At 31.2% G+C, this 26,909-nt stretch overlaps 1 protein-coding gene and 1 non-coding gene across 3 annotated transcripts in view; both read left to right on the plus strand.

Moving 5' to 3' along the window:
• Positions 1–26,909, plus strand: part of Tmx3 (Thioredoxin-related transmembrane protein 3) — a 234,963-nt gene that overhangs the window by 106,839 nt on the left and 101,215 nt on the right. For both annotated transcript variants that reach the window (XM_089100129.1, XM_089100130.1), the window contains one exon: positions 25,637–25,703. In XM_089100129.1, coding sequence (XP_088956255.1) covers positions 25,637–25,703 — 67 coding nt within the window. The remainder of the gene's footprint in view (positions 1–25,636; positions 25,704–26,909) is intronic.
• Positions 24,324–24,525, plus strand: LOC148944410 (small nucleolar RNA U3). Its single transcript, XR_016142907.1, has one exon. It is a non-coding gene; the product is annotated as a small nucleolar RNA U3 (small nucleolar RNA).

The following is a 26,909-nucleotide window of genomic DNA, read 5'->3' on the forward strand; positions in this document are numbered from 1 at the left end:
TAAACTTACACACACGCAAAAAAAATAACACACACAAAAAAACTTACACACACACACAAAAAATTAAACACACATAAAAACTTACACAAAACTTACACACACAAAAAAAAACTAACAAACACATAAAAACATAGACACACACAAAAACTGACACACAAACAAAAACATACACACACAAACAAACTTACATAAACACAAAAACTTACACACACAAAAAAATTTACACAGAAACTTAAACACACAAAAACGAAATTAAAAAAAAACAAAAAATTAAAAAAACAAAAAAAAAAAACACACACACACAAAAATACACACACACACACAAAATAACACGCACATAAAAAAATAAAAGAAAAAAAAAAAACTTACAAAAACAAAAAAAATTAAACATAAAAAAAAAAAACTTACACACACACAAAAACTTAAACAAAAAAACACACAAAAATTAAACAAACACAAACAAACTTAAACACAAAAAAAATTAAACAAACGATAAAAAAATTAAACAAAAACAAAAAAACTTACACACACACACACACAAACTAACACACACACAAAAACTAACGCACACATAAAAACTTACACAAAAAAAACACACACACACATAGAAACTTACACACACACACACACACAAAAACTTACACACACACAAAAACTTACACAAACAAAAAAAATTGCACACCCAAAAAAAATTACACACACACACACACAAACACTTACACACACACACACAAAAACTTACACACACACAAAAACTTACACACACACACAAAAACTTACACACAAAAACTTACACACAGACAAAAACTTACACACACAAAAACTTACACACACACAAAAAATTACATAAACACAAAAACTTACACACACACAAAAAAATACACACACACAAAAAAACACACACACAAAAAAAAACAAACAAAAACACAAAAAAAAAAAAAAAAACAAAAAACTTACACACACACACAAAAACTAAAACACACAAAAAAACTTACACAAACAAAAACACTTACACACACACAAAAACACTTACAAAAAAAAAAAAAAAAAAAAAAAAAAAAAAAATGACACAAAAAAAAAAAATTCAAAAAACAAAAAAAACTTAAACACACAAAAAATATTACACACACACAAAAAATTACACACACACATATAAACTAACACACACACACAAACACAAAATCTTACACACAACCACAAAAAATTACACACACACACATTAAAAATTACACACAAACACACAAAAAATTAAAAACACAAAAAAACTTACAAACACACAAAAACTTACACACACACAAAAACTTACACACACACAAAAATTTACACAAACTAACACACACACAAAACAACTTACACACACACAAAAACATACAAACACAAAAAAAACTACCACACACACAAAAACTTACACACACACACACAAAAACTTACACACACACAAAAAATAACACAAACAAAAAAAAAATTACACACACACACGAAAACTTACACACACACAAAAAACTTACATACACACAAAAAACTTACACACACATAAAAACTTACACAAAAACAAAAACTTACAAACAAACAAAAAATTAAAAAACACACAAAAACTTACACACAAACAAAAACTTTAAAACAAGCACACAAATACACACACACAAAAACTAAATAAAACAAAAAAAAAATTAAACAACCAAAAACAAATAAAAAAACACAAAAACACAAAAACACACACAAAAACTTACACACACACACAAAAACTAACCCACACACAAAAACTTACACACACATAAAAACTTACAAAAAACTTACACAAACACAAAAAAACATAGACACAAACACATACTAACACACACACACAAACTGAAACACACAAAAACACTTACACACACAAAAACACAAAAACTTACACACACATACACACAAACACAAAAACATACAAAAAAAAACAAAAACACAAAACAAGAATAAAAAAGACACACAAACTAAAACACACACAAAAACATAAAAAAAAACTTACAGACACACAAAAAAACTTACACACACACAAAACCTTAAACAAATCCAAAAACTTAAACACACACACACACAAAACTTACCCACACACGAAAAAAACTTACACACACACACAAAAAACTTACACACACACAAAAACTTACACAAACATACAAACTTACACACACACAAAAACTTACACACACACAAAAATTTACACAAACTTACACACACACACAAAAACTTACACACACACAAAAACTTACACAGACACAAAAAACTTACACACACACAAACACTTACACACACACAAACAAAAACTAACACACACACAAAAACTTACACACACACAAAAACTTACACACACAAACAAAAACTTACACACACACAAAAAACTTACATACACACAAAAAACTGAAACACACAAAAAACTTACACAAACACAAAAAACTTACACACACAAAAAAACGTAAACAAGAACAAAAACTTACACACACACAAAAACTTACACACACACAAAAACTTATACAGAAAAAAAAACTTACACACACACAACAACTGACACACACATACACAACCTTATACAAACACAAAAACTTACACACACACACAAAAAACTTACACACACACATAAACCTACCCACACACACAAAAACTTACCCACACACAAAAACTTACACACACATAAAAACTTACACAAAACTTACACACACACAAAAAAACTTACACACACACAAAAACTTACACACACAAAAACTGACACACACACAAAAACTTACACACACACACACACAAAAACTTACACACACACACACACATAAACTTACACACACACAAAAACTTACACAAACACAAAAACTTAAACACACAAAAAAAATTACAAAAAAACAAAAACACACACAAAAACTTACACACACACAAAATAAATTACACACACACAAAAACTTAAAAACACAAAAAAAACTTACACACACACACACACAAACTTACACACACAAAAAAAATTACACATACACAAAAAAAACTTACACACACACAAAAACTTACACACACACACACAAAATTACACGAAAATAAAAAAATTAAATACACAAAAAAAAATTACACACAAAAAAAAATTACATAAACACAAAAAACTTACACACACACAAAAACTTAAACATACAAAAAAAAAACTTACACACACACACAAAATTAAACACACAAAAAAACTTACACACACACACACAAAAATTACACAAACACACAAAAACTTACACACACACATAAACTTACACACACACACAAAAACTTACACACACACACAAAAACTTACACACACACAAAAACTTACACACACATAAAAACTTACACAAAACTTACACACACACACAAAAATTAACATACACACAAAAACTTACACACACACACACACACAGAAACTTACACACACACAAAAACAAACACACACACAAAAATTAACACACAAACAAAAACTGAAACACACACAAAAAAAATCACACACACACACACAGAACCTGACACACACACAAAAACTAACACACACACACAAAAACTCACACACACACAAAAACTTACACAAACAAAAAATCTTACACACACACACACAATAACTTACACACATAAAAAAAATAACACAAACAAAAAAAACAAAACACAAAAAAACAATTACTCAAACAAAAAAACTTACACACACACAGAAACTTACACCCACACATAAAAACTTACACACACACAAACTTAAACAGACGCATCAAAACTTACACACACACACACAAAAAAACACACACAGAAAAACAAACAAACACACAAAAAAACTTACAAACACACAAAAAAACTTACACACACTCATAAACTCACACACACACATAAAAACTTATACATACACACAAAAACTTACACACACACAAAAACTTACACACACAGAAAAACTAACACACAAACAAAAAATTACACAAAAACAAAAACTTACACACAAACAAAAAAAAACTTACACACACAAAAAAAACTAACACACAATAAAAAAATTACACAAAAACAAAAATATACACAAACAAAAAAACATACCCATACACAAAAACTAACCCACACACAAAAAAAACTTAGACACACACAAAAACTTACACATACACATAGAAACTTACACACACACACACAAACTTACACACACACACACACAAAAACTTACACACACACACACAAAAACTTACACACACACACACAAAATAACACACACACAAAAAAACTAACAAACACAAAAAAAATTACACACAAAATCAAACTAACAAACACAAACAAAAACTAACACACACACAAAAACTCAAACACAAAAAAAATAAAACACGCACAAAAAAACTGACCCACACACACAAACTTACACACACACAAAAGCTTACACACACACAAAAACTTACACACACACACAAAAACTTACACACACACACACACACAAAAACTTACACACACACACAAAAACATACACACACAAACAAAACCTTACACACACACAAAAACTTACACAAACAAACAAAATTACAAACACAAAAAAAATTAAAAAAACACAAAAATTTACAAAAACTTACAAACTCACACAAGAATTTACACACACAAAAAAACTTACACACACACAAAAAACTAAAAAACACACCAAAACAAAAACAAACACACAAAAACTTACACACACACAAAAAAACATACACACAAAAAAATTACATACACACAAAAAACTTACACACAAAAAAAACTTAAATAAACACAAAAAACTTACAAACACACACAAAAACTAACACACAAATAAAAAAAACTTACACACACACACAAAAACTTACACACACACACAGAAACTAACACACACAAACAAAAACTAAAACCCACAATCACAAACACACAAAAAGATACACACACATAAAAACTTACACACACACAAAAACTTACAAATACACACACAAAAACTTACACACACACACAAACAAAAACTTACACACACACACAAAAACTTACACAAACACAAAAACTTACATACGCACAAAAACTTACAAACACACACAAAAAAACTAACACACACACAAAAACTAATACACACACAAAAAATTACACACACATAAAAAATTACACACACACAAAAACTAACACACACGCACAAAAACTAACACACACACAAAAACTTAAACACACAAAAAAACTTACACACACACAAAAACACTAACACACACGCATAAAATAACACACACTCATAAAAACTAATACATACACAAAAAAACATACACACACAAAAAAACTAACACACACAAAAAAACTAACACACACAAAACCTTCACACACACATAAAAACTTACACACACACACAAAAAACTTACACACACACACAAAAACTTACACACACTCAAAAACTTACACACACACACACACACACAAATTTACACACACACAAAAACTTACACAAACACAAAAACTTACACACACACAAAAAAAACTTAGACACACACAAAAACTTACACACACATAAAAACTTACACACACACATACAAAACTTACACACACACACACACAAAAACTTACACACACACAAAAACTTACACACACACACAAAAAAACTCACAAACCTAAACACACACACAAACAAAAAAAATTAAACACAAACAAAAACTTACACAAACAAAAAAAACTTAAACACACACACAAAAACTTACACACACATAAAAACTCACACACACACATATAAGCTTACACACACACACACACACAAAATCTAACACACACACAAAAAAAAATAAAGACACACAAAAAAACTAACACACACAAAAAAACTTACACACAAAAAAAAACAAACACACAAACAAATAATAGCACAAAAAAAAAAAATGACACACACACACACAAACAAAAACTTACACACACACAAAAAAACTTACAAACACATAAAAACTTACACACACACACAAAAACTAACACACAAACACAAACTTACACACACACACAAAAACTAACACACACACACAAAAACTTACACACAAAAAACTTACATACACACAAAAAACTTACACACAAAAAAAACTTAAATACACAAAAAAAACTAACACACACACACAAAAATTACCCACACACAAAAACTTACACACACAAAAAAAAAACTTACACACACACAAAAAATTACACACACACAAAAAAACTTACACACACAAAAAAACTAACACACACACAAAAACTTAAACAAACACAAAAACCAACCCACACACACAAAAAATTAAACACAAACACAAAATAAAAAAAAAATAAAAACTAACACAAAAGCTAACAAACAAAAAAAAAAAATTAGACACACAAAAAAACTTACACACACACAAAAACTTACACACACAAAAAAACTTACACACACACACACAAAAACTTACACACACACACAAAACTAACACAAACACAAAAACTAACACACACACATAAACTTACACACACACACACAAAAAGTTACACACACAAAAAAACTTACACACACACAAAAACTTGCACACACACAAAAAATTAAACAAACGCACAAAAAATTAAAAACACAAAAAAACTTAAAAAAAAAAAAAAAAAAAACACACACAAAAACTTACACACACACAAAAACTCAAAAACACAAAAAAAAACTTACACACAAAAAATTACAAAAAAAAAAAAAAATAAAAACACACACAAAAAATAAAACACACAAAAAAAATTAAAAAAACAAACAAAAACTTACACACACACAAAAACTTAAACACACAAAAAAACTTACAAACACACATAAAAACTAACAAACACACACAACACACACACAAAATCTAACACACAAAAAAAAAAACTTACACACACACACAAAAACTTAAAAACAAACAAAAACACACTAAAAAAAAAAAAAAAACAAACACAAACACAAACATACAAAAACAAAAAAACTTACACACACACACACAAACTAACACACACAAAAAAAAACTTACACACAAACAAAAAAATTAAAAAAACACAAAAAACTTACAAAAACAAAAAAACTTACACACACACACACAAAAACTGAAAAACACACACACACTTAAACACACACACACAAAAAAATACAAATAAACAAAAACTTAAATAAAAACAAAAACTTACACACAAAAAAAACTTACAAGCACACAAAAACTTAAACACACACAAAAAAAACTTACACACACACAAAAACTTACACACACACAAAAACTAACACACACCCAAAGAAACATACACACACACACACACTTACACACACACAAAAAAACTTACACACACAATAAAACTTACACACACTCAAAAAAACTAACACACACACAAAAACTAACACACAAACAAAAACTAACACACACACAAAAACTTACACACACACAAAAAAACTTAGACACACACAAAAACTTAAACACACACAAAATCTGACACACACAAAAAAACTTACACACACAAAAAAACTTACACACACACAAAAACTTACACACACAAAAAAAAACTTACACAGAAACTTACACACAAACACAAGAACTTACACATACAAAAAAACTTACACACACACAAAAAAATTAAACAAACAAAAAAACATACACACACACACACAAACTTACACACAAACAAAAACTTACACACAAACAAAAACTTACACACACAAAAAAACTTATAAACAAAAAAACTTACAAAAAAACAAAAAATTAAACATACAAAAAAAAAACTTACACACAAACAAAAACTTACACACACACACACACAAAACTTAAAAACACACAAACAAACTTACAAACACACATAAAATTAAACACAGGCACAAAAAATAACAAACACACACACAAACTTAAACACACACACACACAAACTTACACACACACAAAAACTTACGCACACAAAAAAACTTACACAAAACTTACACACACACACACAGAAACTTACACACACACACACACAAAAACTTACACACACACAAAAACTTACACACACACAAAAACTTACACACACACAAAAACTAACACACACACACAAAAACTTACACACACACACAAAAACTTACACACACACAAAAACTTACACAAACACAAAAAAACTAGCACACACATAAAAACTTACACACATACAAAAACTTACACAAAAAAAAAAACTTACACTCACTCAAAAAATTACACACACACAAAAACTTACACACACACATAAACTTACACACACAAACACAAAAATTTACACACATACAAAAACTTACACACACACACAAAAACTAACACGCACAAAAAAACTTACACACACACACAAAAACTTACACACACATAAAAACTTACACACACACAAAACTTACACACACAAAAAAACTTACACACACACACAAAATTTACGCACAAAAACTAAAGCACAAAAACTTACACATACACAAAAACTTACCCACACATAAAAAAAACTTACACACACACAAAAACTTACACACACATAAAAAATTACACACACACACACAAACTTACACACACACACACACACACAAAAACTTACACACACACACAAACTTACACCCACACAAAAAAACTAATACACACACAAAAACTTACACACACACAAAAAACTTACAAACACAAAAAAACTTTCACACAAAAAAAAAACTTACACACACACACAAAAACTTACACACACACAAAAACTTACACACACACAAATAAAATTACACACACACATACACACAAAATCTTACACACACACACAAAAACTTATAAACGCAAACAAAAAATTACAAACACAAAATAACTTACAAACACTCAGAAAATTAAAAAAACACAAAAAATAACACACACAAATAAATTTACACAAACTTACACACACACAAAAAAACTTACACACACACAAAAAACTTACACACACACAAAAACTTACACAAACACACACAAAAACATACACACACAAACAAACTTAGACACACACACAAAAAAACTTACACACACACAAAAACTTACACACAAAAAAACTTACATACACGCAAAAAACTTAAAGATACAAAAAAACTTACATACGCACAAAAAACTAACACACACAAAAAAAATTACACACACACAAAAACTAAAACACACACAAAAAACTTAAACACACACAAAAAAATAAACACACAAAAAAAAACTTACACACACAAAAAAACTTAAACACAAAAAAAAAAACTTACACAAACACATAAACCAACACACACACAAAAAAACTTACACACAAACACAAAATTACAAAAAAAAAAAAACTAAAAAAAAGATAAAAAACAAAAAAAAAAAATAAGACAAACAAAAAAACTTACACACACACAAAAACTGACACACACAAAAAAGATAACACATACACACACAAAAACTAACACGCACACAAACACTTACACACACACAAAAACTAACACACACACAAAAAATTACACACACACACACAAAAACTTACACTAACAAAAAAACTTAAAAACACAAGGAAAAATACACACACATAAAAACTAAAAGACACAAAAAAACTTAAAAAAAAAAACAAAAATACACACACACAAAAACTTACACACACAAAAACAAACACACACACAAAAACTTAAACCCACACAAAAAAAATTAAACAAAAACAAAAAAACTTAAAAACAAAATAAAACATAAACACAAACAAAAAACTTACACACACACAAAAATACTTACAAACACAAAAAAAACTTACAAACGCACACAAAAACTCAAAAAAACACACAAACTTACAGGCGTACAAAAAAACTTACACACACACACACACACACAAAATCTTACACGCACACAAAAACTAACAGACACACAAAAAAAATAACACACACACACAAAAAACTTACAAAAACACAAAAAATAAAACACACAAAAAAACTTAAAAAAACAAAAAAACTTACACACACACAAAAACTTACACAAACTAACACACACACAAAAAAATTTACACACACAAAAAAAATAAAACACAAACAAAAAACTAACACACACACAAAAACTTAAACACACACACAAAAAAACTTACACACACACAATAACATACACACACACACAAAAAACTTACGCAAACACAAAAATTTACATACACACAAAAAACTTACACACACAAAAAAAACTTACACACACAGATAAAATTACACACACTCAGAAACTTACACACACACAAAAACTTACACACACACAAAAACTTAAGAACACACAAAATCATACACACACACAAAAACTGACACACGCAAAAAAACTAACACACACACAAACAAAAATACACACACAATAAAACTGACCCACACGCAAAAAAACTTACACACACACAAAAACTTACACACACACAAAAACTTACACACACAAAAAAAATCACACAAAAACTTACACACACACACAAAAACTAAGACACAAAAAAAAACATACACACAAAAAAAATATTACACACACAAAAAAAATGACACACACACAAAAACTAACACAAACACAAAAACTGACACACACAAAAAAATTTACACAGAAACTTACACACACACAAAATAACTTACACACACACAAAAACTTACACACACACAAAAAAATTACACACACACAAAAACTTACACACACACACAAACTTACACGCACATAAAAAACTTACATACACACACAAAACTTACACACACACAAAAACTTACACATACACAAAAAACTTACACACACGCAAAAAATTAAACATGCAAAAAAAAAACTTACACACACACACAAACTTAAACACACACAAAAAATAACACACACACAAAAAACTTACAAACACACATAAAATAAAACACAGGCACAAAAACTTACACACACACACACAAACTTACACACACACACACACAAACTTACACACACACAAAAACTGACGCACACAGAAAAACTTACACAAAACTTACACACACACACATAGAAACTTACACACACAAACACACAAACTTACACACACATAAAAACTTACACACACACAAAAACATAGACACACACAAAAACTAACAAACACACACAAAAAATAACACACACACACAAAAACTTACACACAAACAGAAACTTACACACACACTCAAAAACTTACACACACACAAAAACTGACACACACACAAAAAACTGACACACAAACAAAAACTTACACTCACAAACAAAATTATACAAAAACACAAAATTAAACAAACACAAAAAATTACACACACACAAAAAAACTTACACACACAAAAAAACTAACACACACAAAAAAACTTAAACACAAAAAAAAAACTTACACACACACACAAAAAATTACACACACAAAAAAACTCACACACACACAAAAACTTACACACACACAAAATAACTTACACACAAAAAAAAAATTAAACAAACACAGAAAAAACTTACACACACAAAAAAACTTACACACACAAAAAAAACTTACACACACACAAAAGCTTACACACACACAAAAACTTACACACACATATAAACTTACAAACACACACACACACAAAAACTTACACACACACACACAAAAACTTACACACACACACAAAAAATTACACACACACACACAAAAACTGAAATATACACAAAAACTTACACAAACATAAAAACTAACAGAAACAAAAAAACTAACACAAATAAAAAAATTAACACAAAAACTTACAAACAAACAAAAGAATTTACACACACACAAAAACTTACAAACACACAAATACTTACACACACACAAAAACTTACACACACACACACAAAAACTTACACACACACAAAAACTTACACACACACACATAAACTTACACACACACAAAAAAACTAACACACACACAAAAACTTACACACACACATAAAACTTACACACACTCAAAACTTACACACACACAAAAACTTACACACACAAAAAAACTTACACACATAAAAAAAATTACAAACACAAAAAAACTTACACACATAAAAAAACTTACACACACACAAAAAAACTAATAAACACACATACATCCACAAAAAAACTTAAACAACCACAAAAAAAAATTACAAACACACAAAAAACTTACACACACACACACACAAACTTACACACACAAAAAAACTAACCCACACAAAAAAAACTTAAACACAAACAAAAAATTACACACACACAAAAACTTAAACAAACGCAAAAACTTACACACACACAAAAAACTTACACACACACAAAAACTTAAAAACACAAAAAAACTAAACTACACAAAAAAAAATTAAACACACAAAAACTTACACACACACATAAACTTACACACACACAAAAAACTTACACACACACACACAAAACTTACACACACACAAAAACTTACACACACACAAAAACTTACACACACAAAACTTACACACACACAAAAACTTGCACACACACACGCACAGAAACTTACACACACACACACAAACAAACACACAAACAAACACAAACACACATAAACAAAATAACACACACAAAAAAACTTACACACACAAAAACTTACACACACACATAAACTTACACACACACACAAAAACTTACACACACACACACAAAAAATTACACACACACAAAAACTTACACACACACACAAAAACTTACACACACAAAAAAGCTTACACACACACAAAAACTTACACACACACACACAAAAATTTGCACACACAAAAAAAATTACACAAACAAAAAACTTACACACACACAAGAACTTACACACACACAAAAACTTACACACGCACAAAAACTTACACACACAAAAAAAAACTTACACACACACAAAAACGTACACACACACAAAAAAATTTACACACACACAAAAACAAAAACACACACAAAAACTTACAAAAACAAACACACTAACAAACACAAACCAAAAAAAAAAAAAACAAAAAACTAACACACACAAAAAAACTAAAAAAAACAAAAAAACTAACACAAGCACAAAAAATCTAACAACCAAACACACAAAAATACACACATACAAAAAATTACACACACACACAAACTTACACACACACACAAAAACATACACACACACAAAAACTTACACACACACAAAAAACTTACACACACAAAAAAACTTACACACACACAAAAACTTACACACACGCACATAACTTACACACACACACAAAAACTTACGCACACACACAGAAAGAAACTAACCCACACACACAAAACTTACAAACACGCAAAGAAACATACACACACACAAAAACTAACTAACGCACAAAAACATACACACACACAAAAACTTACAGACACACACACACACAAAAAATAACACACACTCACAAACTTACACACACACACAAAAACTTGCACACACACAAAAACTTAAACACACACACAAAAACTTACACACACACAAAAAATTACACACACACACACACAAAAAATTACACACACACAAAAAATCACGCACACAAAAAAAACATACACACACACACATACAAAATCATACACGCACACAAAAACTTACAAACACACAAAAACAAACACACACACAAAAACTAACACACACACAAAAAACTTACACACACACAAAAACTTACAAACACACAAAAAAACTTACACACAAATAAAAACCTACACAAAAACTTACACACCCACAAAAACTTACACACACACACAAAAACATACACACACACACACACAAAAACTTACACACACAAAAAAACTTACATACACACAAAAAACTTACACAGACATAAAAACTTACAAACACACACAAAAAAACTTACACACACACACAAAAACTTACAAACACACAAAAACTTATACACACACAAACTTACACACACACAAAAACTTACACACACACACAAAAACTTACACACACAAAAAAACTTACACACACAAAAACACACACACACACAAACAATTACACACACACACAAACTAACACAAACATAAAAACTAACACACACAAAAAAACTTACACACACACACACAAAAAATTACACACGCACATACACAAACTTACACAAACACAAAAACTTACACACACACAAAAAATTACACACACACACACAAAAACTAACACACAAACACAAAAAATAAAACACACAAAAAAAATTACACACACACAAAAACTAGCACACACATACAACATTCCACACACACAACAACTTACACACACACAAAAACTTAAACACACACAAAAACTGACACATACACACAAAACTTACACACACACAAAAACTTACACACACAAAAAAAACTTACATACACACAAAAACACTTACACACACACAAAAAATTACACACAAATAAAAAACTTACACATACACAAAAACTTACACACAGACCCACAAAAAAACTTAAACCCAAACAAAAAATTACACACACACAAAAAATGAAACACACAAAAACACGCACACTCACAAAAACTTACATACACACAAAAACTTACACACACAGAAAAACTTACACGCACACAAAAAAATTTACACAAACACAAAAACTAACACACACACACAAAAGAAAACACACACACAAAAACTTACAAACCCACAAAAACTTACACACACACAAAAAAACTTACACACACACACACACAAAAACTTACACACACACACAAAAAAACTTACACACACACAAAAACTTACACACACACAAAAAAACTTACACACACTCAAAAAAAATTACAAAAACAAACTATATTAAACACATAAAAAAAAACAAACAAAAACACAAAGGCTTAAACACACGTAACAGTTTACACACACACAAAAACTTACACACACAAAAAAAACTTACACACACACAAAAACTTACACACACACGTACAAAATTAAACACACACATCAACTTAAACACATACACAAAAACTTACACACACACAAAAAACTTACACACACAAACAAAAACTTACACACACACACACAAAAACTTACACACACACAAAAACTTACACACACACAAAAAAACAAACACACACACACAAAAACATACACACACACAAAAACTTACACATACTTACACACACACACACAAACTTACACACACACAAAAACTTATAAACACAAAAAAACTTACAAACACACACAAAAACTAAAAAACAAACAAAAACTAAAACACACAAACAAAAAATTAAACACACACACAAAAAACTTACCCACACAAAAACTTACATACAAACAAAAAATTACAAAAACAAAAAAAATTAAACACAAAAAGAAACTTACACAAACAAAAAAAAACTTACAAACACAAATAAACTTACCCACACACACAAAAACTTACACACACATAAAAACTTACACACAAATAAAAACTTACACAAAACTTACACACACACAAAAAAACTTAGACACACACAAAAACTTACACACACACAAAAACTGACACACACAAAAAAACTTGCACACACACACACAAAAACTTGCACAAACACAAAAAAATTGCACATACACAAAAACTTACACACACAAAAACTTACATACAAAAGCTAACACACACAAACAAGAACTAAAAAACACAAACAAAATTAAGAACAAAAACAAAATTAATCACACAAATAAAATAACAAAAACACAAAAACTTACACACACACACAAACTTACACACACACAAAAACTAAAACACACACAAAAAACTCAAAAACACAAAAAAAATAACACAGACACAAAAAAAACTTACGCAATCACAAAAACTTACACAAAAACAATAACTTACACACACAAAAAAACTAACACACACACAAAAACTTAAAAGAACAACAAACCCACAAACACACACACAAAAAAACTAACTACGGCACACAAGTACTTACACACACACAAAACCAAACACACACAGAAAAACTTACACACACACACACACACAAACTAACACACAAATAAAAACTAACACAAAACTAACACACACACAAAAAAACTTACACACACACACGCACAGAAACTAACACACACACACACACACACACAGAAACTTACACACACACACAAAAACTAACACACACACACAAAGAAACATACACACACACACACAAACTAACACACACACACACAAAATAACACACACACAAAAACTTACACACACAAAAAAAATTACACACACACACAAAAACTTACAAAAAAACACACTAATACACACACACAAAAACTGACAGAAACACAAAAACTTACAAAAACACGAAAAAATAAACTAAAAAACTCCCTTAAACACACACAAATATTTACACACACAAAAACTTACACACACACACAAAAACTTACACACACACACACACTAAAACTTACACACACACAAAAACTTAAACACACACAAAAAACTTACACACACGCAAAAACTCACACACACACATAAAAACTTATACATACACACAAAAACTTACACACACACAAAAACTTACACACACATAAAAACTTACACACACACAAAAACTTAAACACACACAAAAACTTACACACACACAAAAACACTTACACACACGCATAAACTTACACACACTCATAAAAACTTATACATACACACAAAAACTTACACACACAAAAACTAACACACACATAAAAACTAACACACACACAAAAACTTACACACACATAAAAACTTACACACACACACAAAAACTTACACAAACACAAACAATATAACACACACTAATAAAATAAAACAAACACAAAAATTTACACACACACAAAAACTTACACATATACAAAAACTTACCCACACACAAAAAAAACTTATACACACACAAAAACTTACAAACACACAAAAACTTACACACACACACAAAAACTTACACACACACACACACACACAAAAACTTACACACACACACACACAAAAAAACTTACACACATACACACAAAAACTTACACACACACACACACAGAAACTTACACACACACACAAAAACTTACACCCACACAAAAAAACTTACACACACACAAAAACTTACACACACAAAAAAAACTTACACACACACACAATATAAAACGAACACAAAAACTAAGACACACACAAAAAATTACACACACACAAAAACTTACACACACATATAAACTTACACACACACACACACACAAAAACTTACACACACACACAAAAACTTACACACACAAAAAAACTTACACGCACACACACAAAAACTTACACACACACACAAAAACTAAAAGACATACAATAACTAACACACACATAAAAACTTACACACACACAAAAATCTTACACAAACTTACACACACACATAAAAATTTACACAAACAAACAAACTTACACACAAAAAAAAAACTAACACACACACAAAAAATTACAAACAAACACACAAAAACTAACACACACACAAACACACACACACAAAATTACACACACACACAAAAACTTACACACAAAAAACTTACATACACACAAAAAACTTACACACAAAAAAAACTTTACACAAACACAAAAACTTACACACACACAAAAAAACTTACACACACACAAAAACTTACACACACACAAAAAAAACTTACCAACACAAAAAAACTTAAACACACAAAAAAACTTAAACACAAACACACAATAACACACACTCACAAAAAATTACACACACACAAAAAAACTTAGATACACACAAAAACTTACACACACACACAAAAACTTACCACACACACACAAACTTACACACACATAAAAACTTACACAAAGCTTACACACACACAAAAACTTACACACACACAAAAACTTACACACACACAAAAACTTACACACACACAAAAACTTACACACACACACAAACATACACACACAAAAAAACTTAAACACAAACAAAAAAATACAAAAAAAAATAAAAATAAACAAAAACAAACACACACACAAAAGATCTAACACACACAAAAAAAATTAAACAAACACAAAAAACATACACACACACAAAAACTTACACACACACACACACAAACTTACACACACAAAAAAACTTACACACACACACAAAAAACTTACAAACACAAAAAAACTTACACACACACACACAAAATTACACGCACATAAAAAACTTACATACACAAAAAAAACTTATACACAAAAAAAACTAACACACACAAAAAAAACACACACACACAAAAACTTACACACACACACACACACAAAACTTACACACACACAAAAAAACTTACACACACACATAAACTTACACACAGGCACAAAAACTTACACACACACACACAAACTTACACACACATAAAAACTTACACACACATAAAAACTTACACAAAACTTACACACACACACAAAAACTTACACACACACACACAGAAACTTACACACACACACACACAGAAACTTACACACACACACAAAAACTTACACACACACACACAAAAACTTACACACACACAAAAACTAACACACACACACAAAAAAAAACACACACACAAAAACATACACACACACAAAAACATACACAAACAAAAACACATACACACACAAAAAAACTTACACACACAAAAAAAATTAAACACACACAAAAACTTACACACACAAAAAAACTTACAAACACATTAAACTTACACACACAAAAACTTACACACACGCACAAAAACTTACACACACACACAAAAACTTAAACACACACAAAAACTTACACACACACAAAAAAACTTACACACACGCATAAACTTACACACACACATAAAAACTTACACACACACAAAAAAAATTACACACAAAAAAAAAATTACACAAACACAAAAAATAAAAAACACACAAAAACTTAAACCCACAAAAAAAAAATCAAACACAAAAAAAAAAACTTAAACAAACCAGAACAAAAAAAAACACAAGCACAAACATACACACACACACACAAATTAGCACACGCACACAAAAAAAAAAATACACAAAAACTTAAACACAAACAAAAAATTACGAACGCATAAAACATTACACACACACAAAAACTTACACACACACAAAAATTTCTACAAAAACTTACACAGATACACAGACAAACACAAAAACATACACACACACAAAAACTTACACGCACACAAAAAAATAACACAAAAACAAAAACTTACACACACACACACACAAACTTACCAACACACAAAAACTTACACACACACAAAAAAATTACACACACACAAAAACTTACACACACACACACAAAATTACACGCACATAAAAAACTTACATACACACAAAAAACTTACACACAAAAAAAACTTACATACACACAAAAAACACACACACACAAAAACAGACAAACACACAAAAACTTACACAAAACTTACACACACAAACAAAAACTTACACACACACATAAACTTACACACAGTCACAAAAAATAACACACACACACACAAAAAATTACACACACACACAAAAACTTACACACACATAAAAACTTACACAAAACTTACACACACACACAAAAACTTACACACACACACACAGAAACTTACACACACACACAGAAACTTACACACACACACACACACACACACAAAAACTTACACACACAAAAACTTACACACACACAAAAACTTACACACACAAAAACTTACACACACACACACAAAAACTTACACACACACAAAAAAACTAACACACAAAAAAAAAAAATAACACACACACACAAACTAACACACACACAAACAAATACACAAACACACAAAAAAAATTAAACACAAAAAAAAAAACAAAAAAACACAAAAACTTAAACAAACAAAAAAAAAAAAACAAACAAAAAAAAAAACACAAACACAAAAACATACAAACAAATTAAAATTACACACAAAAAAACTTACACACACTCACAAAAAATTACACACACACACAAAAACTAAAACACACAAAAAAAATTAAACACACAAAAAAACACTAACACATACGCATAAAAACACACACACACATAAAAAAATAGACATACACACAAAAACTTACACACACACAAAAACTTACACACACAAAAAAACTTACACAAACATAAAAACTTAAACACGAAAAAAAAAATACGCACACCCACAAAAAAAACTTACACAAACACACAAAAACTTACACACACACACAAAAACTTACACACACACAAATTTACAAACAGACAAAAACTTGCGAATGCACAAAAGCTTACCCCCACACAAAAAAAAACTTAGACACACATAAAAACTTACACACACATAAAAACTTACACACACACACACAAACTTACACACACACACAAAAACTTACACACACACACACACACACAAAAAACTTACACACACACACAAAAACTTACATACACACACACAGAAACTTACACAAACACACATAAACTCACACACAAAAAAAAAAAAATCCACACACACAAAGAAACGTACACACACACACACAAAAACTTACACACACACGCAAACATAAACACATACAAAAAAAACTTGCACATACATAAAAAATTATAAACTAAAGTTTGTTGTGAAAAGGATTGGTACTTCAACTTGTAAAATGGGCTTAGGACGGACATTAAAAAAATAAATTTTTCTGAAATACCCGTTGAAAAGTATTGCTTGGTGTTGGAGCATTCAAAAAGCTGTAAAGTAAAGTTGTGTGTAAAAAGGATGGGTTCTTCAATTTGTAAAATGGGTTTAGGAGGGATATTAAGAAAAGAACTGGTTCTGAAATGCCTTTGAAAAGTATTGCTTGATGTTAGAGCATTCAAAAAAGCAGTATAGTAAAGTTGTGGTTGAAAAGGATGGGTACTTCAACTTGTAAAATGGGTTTAGGATGGACATTAGGAAAATAACTTGTTCTGAAAAGATATAATAAAGCCTTAAAAAATTATTGAAAAATGGGGGCTCAGGGGCCTTTGGGACGCGGGGGGCCCTTGGGGGCGCCGGGGGACCGTTGTGGACCGGGGGCTTCTTTGGGGGTTTGGGTTGGGGGATCGGAGCCCTTTGGGGTTGGGGTAGAGGACCTCACGACACTGTTCAAATGGAACCTGTGTATTATAAGGACCACAGAGTTTCACCCTCAAATCCTCTTCTAAAACCTCTTCCAAAATCATCTTTTATAATGTCTCTAACTGTTTCGCCGAAATAATTCCCTAAAATGTCTAAAACGGTTTCGCCCAAATAACCCCTAAACGTAATTTCAGCGTGTTCGTTTTGATTTTGGCATCCCTTCGCTGTCACATTTCAAATTACTAGGAAGCCCTTTCCCGCGTTAATCTCTTCATCTCTAAGATCCAAACATACGCCCGGAAACAATTCTCCTGGAAGAACTCCAAAGACATTAATAAACATTCGCCCGGAAACAATTCTCCTTGGAAATACATCAAAGACATTAATAGACTTCGCCTGGAAACAATTTCTGGGAAACGTGTTCTCCCTGGGGATTCCATGCCCATATTTAGTGCCCCGTCACGACTGACAGCACAGGTGTTCTCCCTAGGGACTCTATGCCCATATATGGTGCCCCCGTCGAACTGACAGCACAGGTGTTCTCCCTAGGGACTCTCTGCCCATATATGGACTCCCGTCACGAGTCAATAAGGCCTTTCTACTGTCTACCCGTGAAAAGATCTAATGTCGCTCATGTTTTTACGTTCTCCGGAGCACTCGGACCTCGGTCCGGGTTTTTGTAATGGGTGAGATAGGGGACGATCATACTGTCTAATATTTATATACTTTGGCCTATCTACAGTATAATTATGAGATAAATAAACTTAGACAGATAAGCTCTCCCCCCAAAAAAGTTGGTGTATTGGGGTTTGTATTTTCTTGTAATTGGGATAATCAAAGCTCTAGCTGCCAATGGTGGTCTTCGACATATATTTCAGTCATAAATCCGGCGTATCACATAGCTCAATTTCGTTATACCAATGCGATAGTCCTGGGTTTAACTCTCAATCCAAATTTCTCCTTTGATCACCAATTATTCCTTTCAGATATATGTTGTCGTAACAAATTACAGTTGCATCCATGGCCAATGCTAAATTAGTAGTTTATTTGTCTTTTGTCCAACGGGATGAGATGAAAGGACCGGACTTCTACATGGAAATAACGGGAATGTCTCGTGTATAGTCCCCCTGATCATGAACAAGATTTCTCTTCTTCTTTCTTTTTGACCAAGTGAGAGGATATTCAGTCTCAATTGTCCTAGAATGGTTCTTGTTGGCACTGTCAAGTATTTCTTACCCTTTTTTTAAACTGAAAATATATGAAAAAAAAGATGTCATTACAGGTCAAGTAACTTAATATTTTGGTACTCTTGCATTATGCGGGCCTTTCGGGTTAACTACTATGGAGTAGGCAATGATAACACTCGTTTTTGACGTGTTAACCGCTATAGAGTAGGCAATGATAGCGTTGTTTTCATTGCGTATACGATATTAAACTACGGTTTTTTTGGGGTTTAGTGGGGGGGGGGGAGCAGTACCTATGTTAGGTTAGGTTATATTAGGTTAGGTTACGTATTTAATATATGCTATGCTTTAACACCCCCCCCCCCCCCCTACCCCTAATGTGCAAATATATACCCAAATTTGTTTCTAAACTATTATATATTCATCCTATTTTATTTCATTAGCATTAACCAAACTTGACTTTTTAGAAAGGCCCGCATAATGCAAGAGTACCAAGTTTTTTTAGTGGTCAGATAATTAAAATACATTATCTGGGAATTAGAAAAAAATACCATACAAAGTAGTATTTTAAGTGAAATCCTCTTGCTTTTTAATCTTCTTAAATGTCCACAATATTCTTAGAAACAGTAAAGATTAAGGCTACTAAAGGCTCTTCACTACTATCTCAGAGAAGCTGGTTCTTTTCTTGGATAAGTATTGCTAAACTTTGTACGAAGGATACCTGATATTACGTGTCACTATATAAACGAAACTCTGAATTTTGTACTGGACCTAAAGAGCACTGCACAAAACAATAACCCTAAACACATTAATAGTGTTGAATAATATATTTTAAGAGTGTCATTAGAGTCAATGCAAGTAAAATAATCGTATCTTCCAGCCATCACCAACGAACTCTGATGAGGGGGATGATAAATTTTGTATGCAAGTTAGGAACATGGATATATCAAAAGCCGTGTGACTTTTTCTCTCTCTTAGTCCATCTCGACTGTATGGCTTAGACCCGTACGGCTTTTTCTCTCTCCCTTTCTTTTTTCCCTTTATACTTCTCTTCCTCTCTCTTCTCTCTCTCTCCCTCTCTCTCTCTTCATTCTTTCTCTGCCTATCTGTCTCTCTCAGTCTATCTCTCTCTCGAAATAAGCACATAAAATAAATAATCCAACATTAGTAACTGACACATGAATGACTGCAGTAAGGAAAATTCTAATGATAGGAACAAATATTTTCTATAAATATATGCACTGAGTGAGATACTTTTCCGGAAGAATTATTCCATAATTATGTTCATAGAGCTGAAAAAAGGCTTGTTTTAGACCTTCTTATCTACGAAAGGCGATAGACGTCAAGAATCCAGCTATTCCTTAGAAACGCTTCAAAGGGCGAGAAAGGCTTGTCACAATACTATCTCTGTATGAGATCAAAGATTTAGAGGAGATTGGTGACAAGAAATGATAAATATTCATTGTATAATTATTTTGCGAAACAAACACTTCTAATAAACAGGAATGTATTCATATCAATTTCAAACAAAAGGGACAGCAGAAGCAGTAAAAGAATTAAACAAAAGTAATGAAAATACGGTGAAGATAGTTTTGCAAGCAAGAGAGACCAAGTAAGTGAATAAGATACGGGTGGCGAGAGAACGTGGGAGAAGGGACATTATTGTCGAGGTTTTGGAAAGAGTCAGTGGTACCTTCTATAAAAATGGCATTTAAACTTGGTAAGAACAAGTGAAAAGAAAAGCAGAGAGAACATATATAAAATCTTCTTTCAATATTTTTCACGAATGGATTTAAGGTTCAAAAAGTCTTTCCATCGATTGTGTCAGAATCTATGCTGTAATGGTTTTTTCTTGTTTTACCATCCTGCAATGTAAAAAAGATTGGATATCCGACAAAATTTTCTACTGGAATTCAAACAAGTCAAAAAAAAAAATCAGTTTTTTTGTTAAAACTGTGATTCGTGCTTAAAGTCCAACAACTCGTTGAAATTATCAAGATTTATATACTTTTATGTAGGAAAAATTAAATTATCAACGCAAGCAGGTTTTATTAATCAAAAAGGTTTGGATTTTAATAGTAGATTGAAGTTTCTTGAATATCATATTAAGTTTGACTATGGTGCCACTTCAAGTAAATAATGGGCACAGTTTTATGTACACACAAAAATTTATGTAGAGACATTTTTTCTTATAAATAATATATTGGAGCAATGGGAGAATATTTAAAAAAAAAATAATTTTAATCTCGTATGGCTTATGGAATAATTACAGTGAATTAATAAAAGAGAAATAATCTTTTTTGGCCGTTTCTAAATAAATTCAAGACAGGAAATATGAAATTTTAATATCATACTTTATGGAATCATTTCGGTAATATGATTACGCTGGGAAACCGAAGTTTCCACTGAACTCTGTGATGAGTGGAAAAGTATATCTCTGAGCGGGAGAAGGACCGGTTCTGGCTTATTTCGGAATTTAGTCATTGAGGCCCTTTTCTGGCTGCTATTATGGCCAGTTGGAATGAGATAGACGTAATCCAAGCTGTTATGGAAGTCATAATACTTGTGATATTTTTTATTGTCATGGTTATAACATATGGCTTATATTCACTGTATGTTAATCTGGGTTGCCACCATTGATGAATCATCACCAAATAGTTGTATGTTGATTTTACAGGTAATTCAGTAAACAAATTGAAATTACAATTCGGGTTTGTAAATCCAATGTTTTTGTTTCTCCACAAGTTGGAAATTTAATAATGATTAGGGAAGTCCAATAAGGCCCTAAATATTCAATCACAACGATTTTCAGCTATTGAAATTCCTTTTTTTTTTTTTTTTTTTATAAACATATAGCCTACGAACAATTTTTCTTGAATTTCAAACAATTTTTTTTTGACAGTGTGGAGATTTAGTATTTTGTGTGTCTGTAAACTGAAAAGGTTATAATATATATTGTTTTATTCACCCCTTCCGACACTTACTCGGTTAATCATGCAAAGCTCCCACGTGGATGAATATGCCCATGTTTTCTTATTTTATTTAATTTTTTACCATGATAGTTGTTCTGAGAAGATTTGACTTTCTAGTAAATACTTTTTGTATCTTGCCGTAAATCCCCGTTCACACGTATGCTCAGCTACACATCAATCTTTGCCATCATCACTTTTGACCGATCAGGGTTGCATACAAAGCGGAAGAACATCATGATTGGTAGGTCATGATTATGCTTAGACCTTGATATGCAGCTAATCATGCATGCGAGCCGGACTTACGAGCATCAACCTTATATGATGGTACAGCGAAACCCACCTCAGTTGTCTGGGAACCATTTTGAATTATCAATATGATCCCTGCTAGGATTAAAGTGAGAAGAGTTAGTTATTTTAACTTCGTTCGCATTGATCGACCTCATAAAGAGACTTGTTGGGGTGAATTTTATCAAGTGATGTGTGGGAATGAGTGGATAATTGGAAAGATGCCACAGCAAAATCAATTTTCTAAATACCATGTGTAAAACTTCTTCAAGGGGATTTTAATCATCTATCAAAACTAGTGGCATAAGTTTTATATAATTTTCCTTTAAAAAACACTTGTTTTTAGAAGCCAAAAAGTTGTTGAAAGGAAAATCAATTCTGTTTTTTTTTTTTTTTTCAGAAAATAAAACTCAAGAAATACCCAGCGGTAGTCGTTTATAAAGACGGAAGATATCACGTCTATGATGGTAAGTTGTTGCTATTTTCGTGTCTGGAAGATGAATGCTGTAGTTTCACTTAATCTACATTTCAAAATAATAACCTCCTTAGCATATCGAAGTCAGTATATTGACAAGGAACAGAGTGCGAAAAGATACTTGGAAAAATTCACGCAAACAGTCTAAGACTCTAATAAATCTATCTTTTCCTTATTACAAAATGGGAAACGAAGGGATAAAAATAATTACCTTGATTCCTAACTCGTTTTGCAATTTTGAAGTTTTTTCCAAACTAAATCCTTGAAGAAGGTCCTCAGAGTACTCGCGTCTGTGTCTCCTCCGAGCTCTCCTTTGTTGTCTGGCATGCTGTTGATATTTACTATGCAGGAAAAGAAGTGCTTTAATGCAGGCTAATAAATTTCGTAGGTAGGTAGTTTGAGCAGTTAATGGTACTCTTCTGGTACAGATACCATCGGTCATCTCATATGTCGATGTACAAGTTAAATTTTTAGGAATTTCTTGCTGACTGGGCAAGAAATTATGAATTATATTTGGTCCGAGGGGACAGCAACTTTCCTTAATGCCAATGAGGTTCTATTTGCGAGGGATAGAGATGACAAAAAGGCCATAACATATTAGTAATATCTCAGCAAGGGGAGGGGTTGAAGGTATATCAAAAGACATTGGACATGTGTACCTAGGTTTTCAAAATAGCACATATGCCCTTAAAATTTTATATGGAAATATTTATTTAAACCTGATTGCTAGTAGAGGGGGAGGTGCTACTCCCGTACGAACACCCTGCTGCCATCTACAATTTAGTTTAATGCTGACGGGACATAATTTATTCAAGGATTATCGATCGAGTCTAATGTGGGTGTGTCAAGGTCAATCGATCAGTTGGTGTTTGGCCACGTGCGAATGAGATGAGGGGTGATTTACATACGCGAGGGTAGAATTATAGATTCACGAGCGTGGGGATGAATGTACATAATATTTAAAAGTATAATCTATATCGTCTAATGTGGGTGTTTAAAGTTCATTGTTTCTTTTGTTTTTTGGCAAGTTGCTATTTAAATGAGGGTGATTTACATAATCGATGGGGTAATTATTGATTCACGAGCGTGGGGATGACGGGACATAATTTATTCAAGGATAATCGATCGAGTCTAATGTGGGTGTGTCAAGTTCAATCGATCTGTTGTTGTTTGACCACGTGCGAATGACATGAGGGTG

Source organism: Artemia sp. Qi Xiang Cuo, chromosome 14, assembly GCF_049724085.1.
Source record: "Artemia sp. Qi Xiang Cuo chromosome 14, ASM4972408v1, whole genome shotgun sequence".
NCBI classification, from domain to species: Eukaryota; Metazoa; Arthropoda; class Branchiopoda; order Anostraca; family Artemiidae; genus Artemia; species Artemia sp. Qi Xiang Cuo.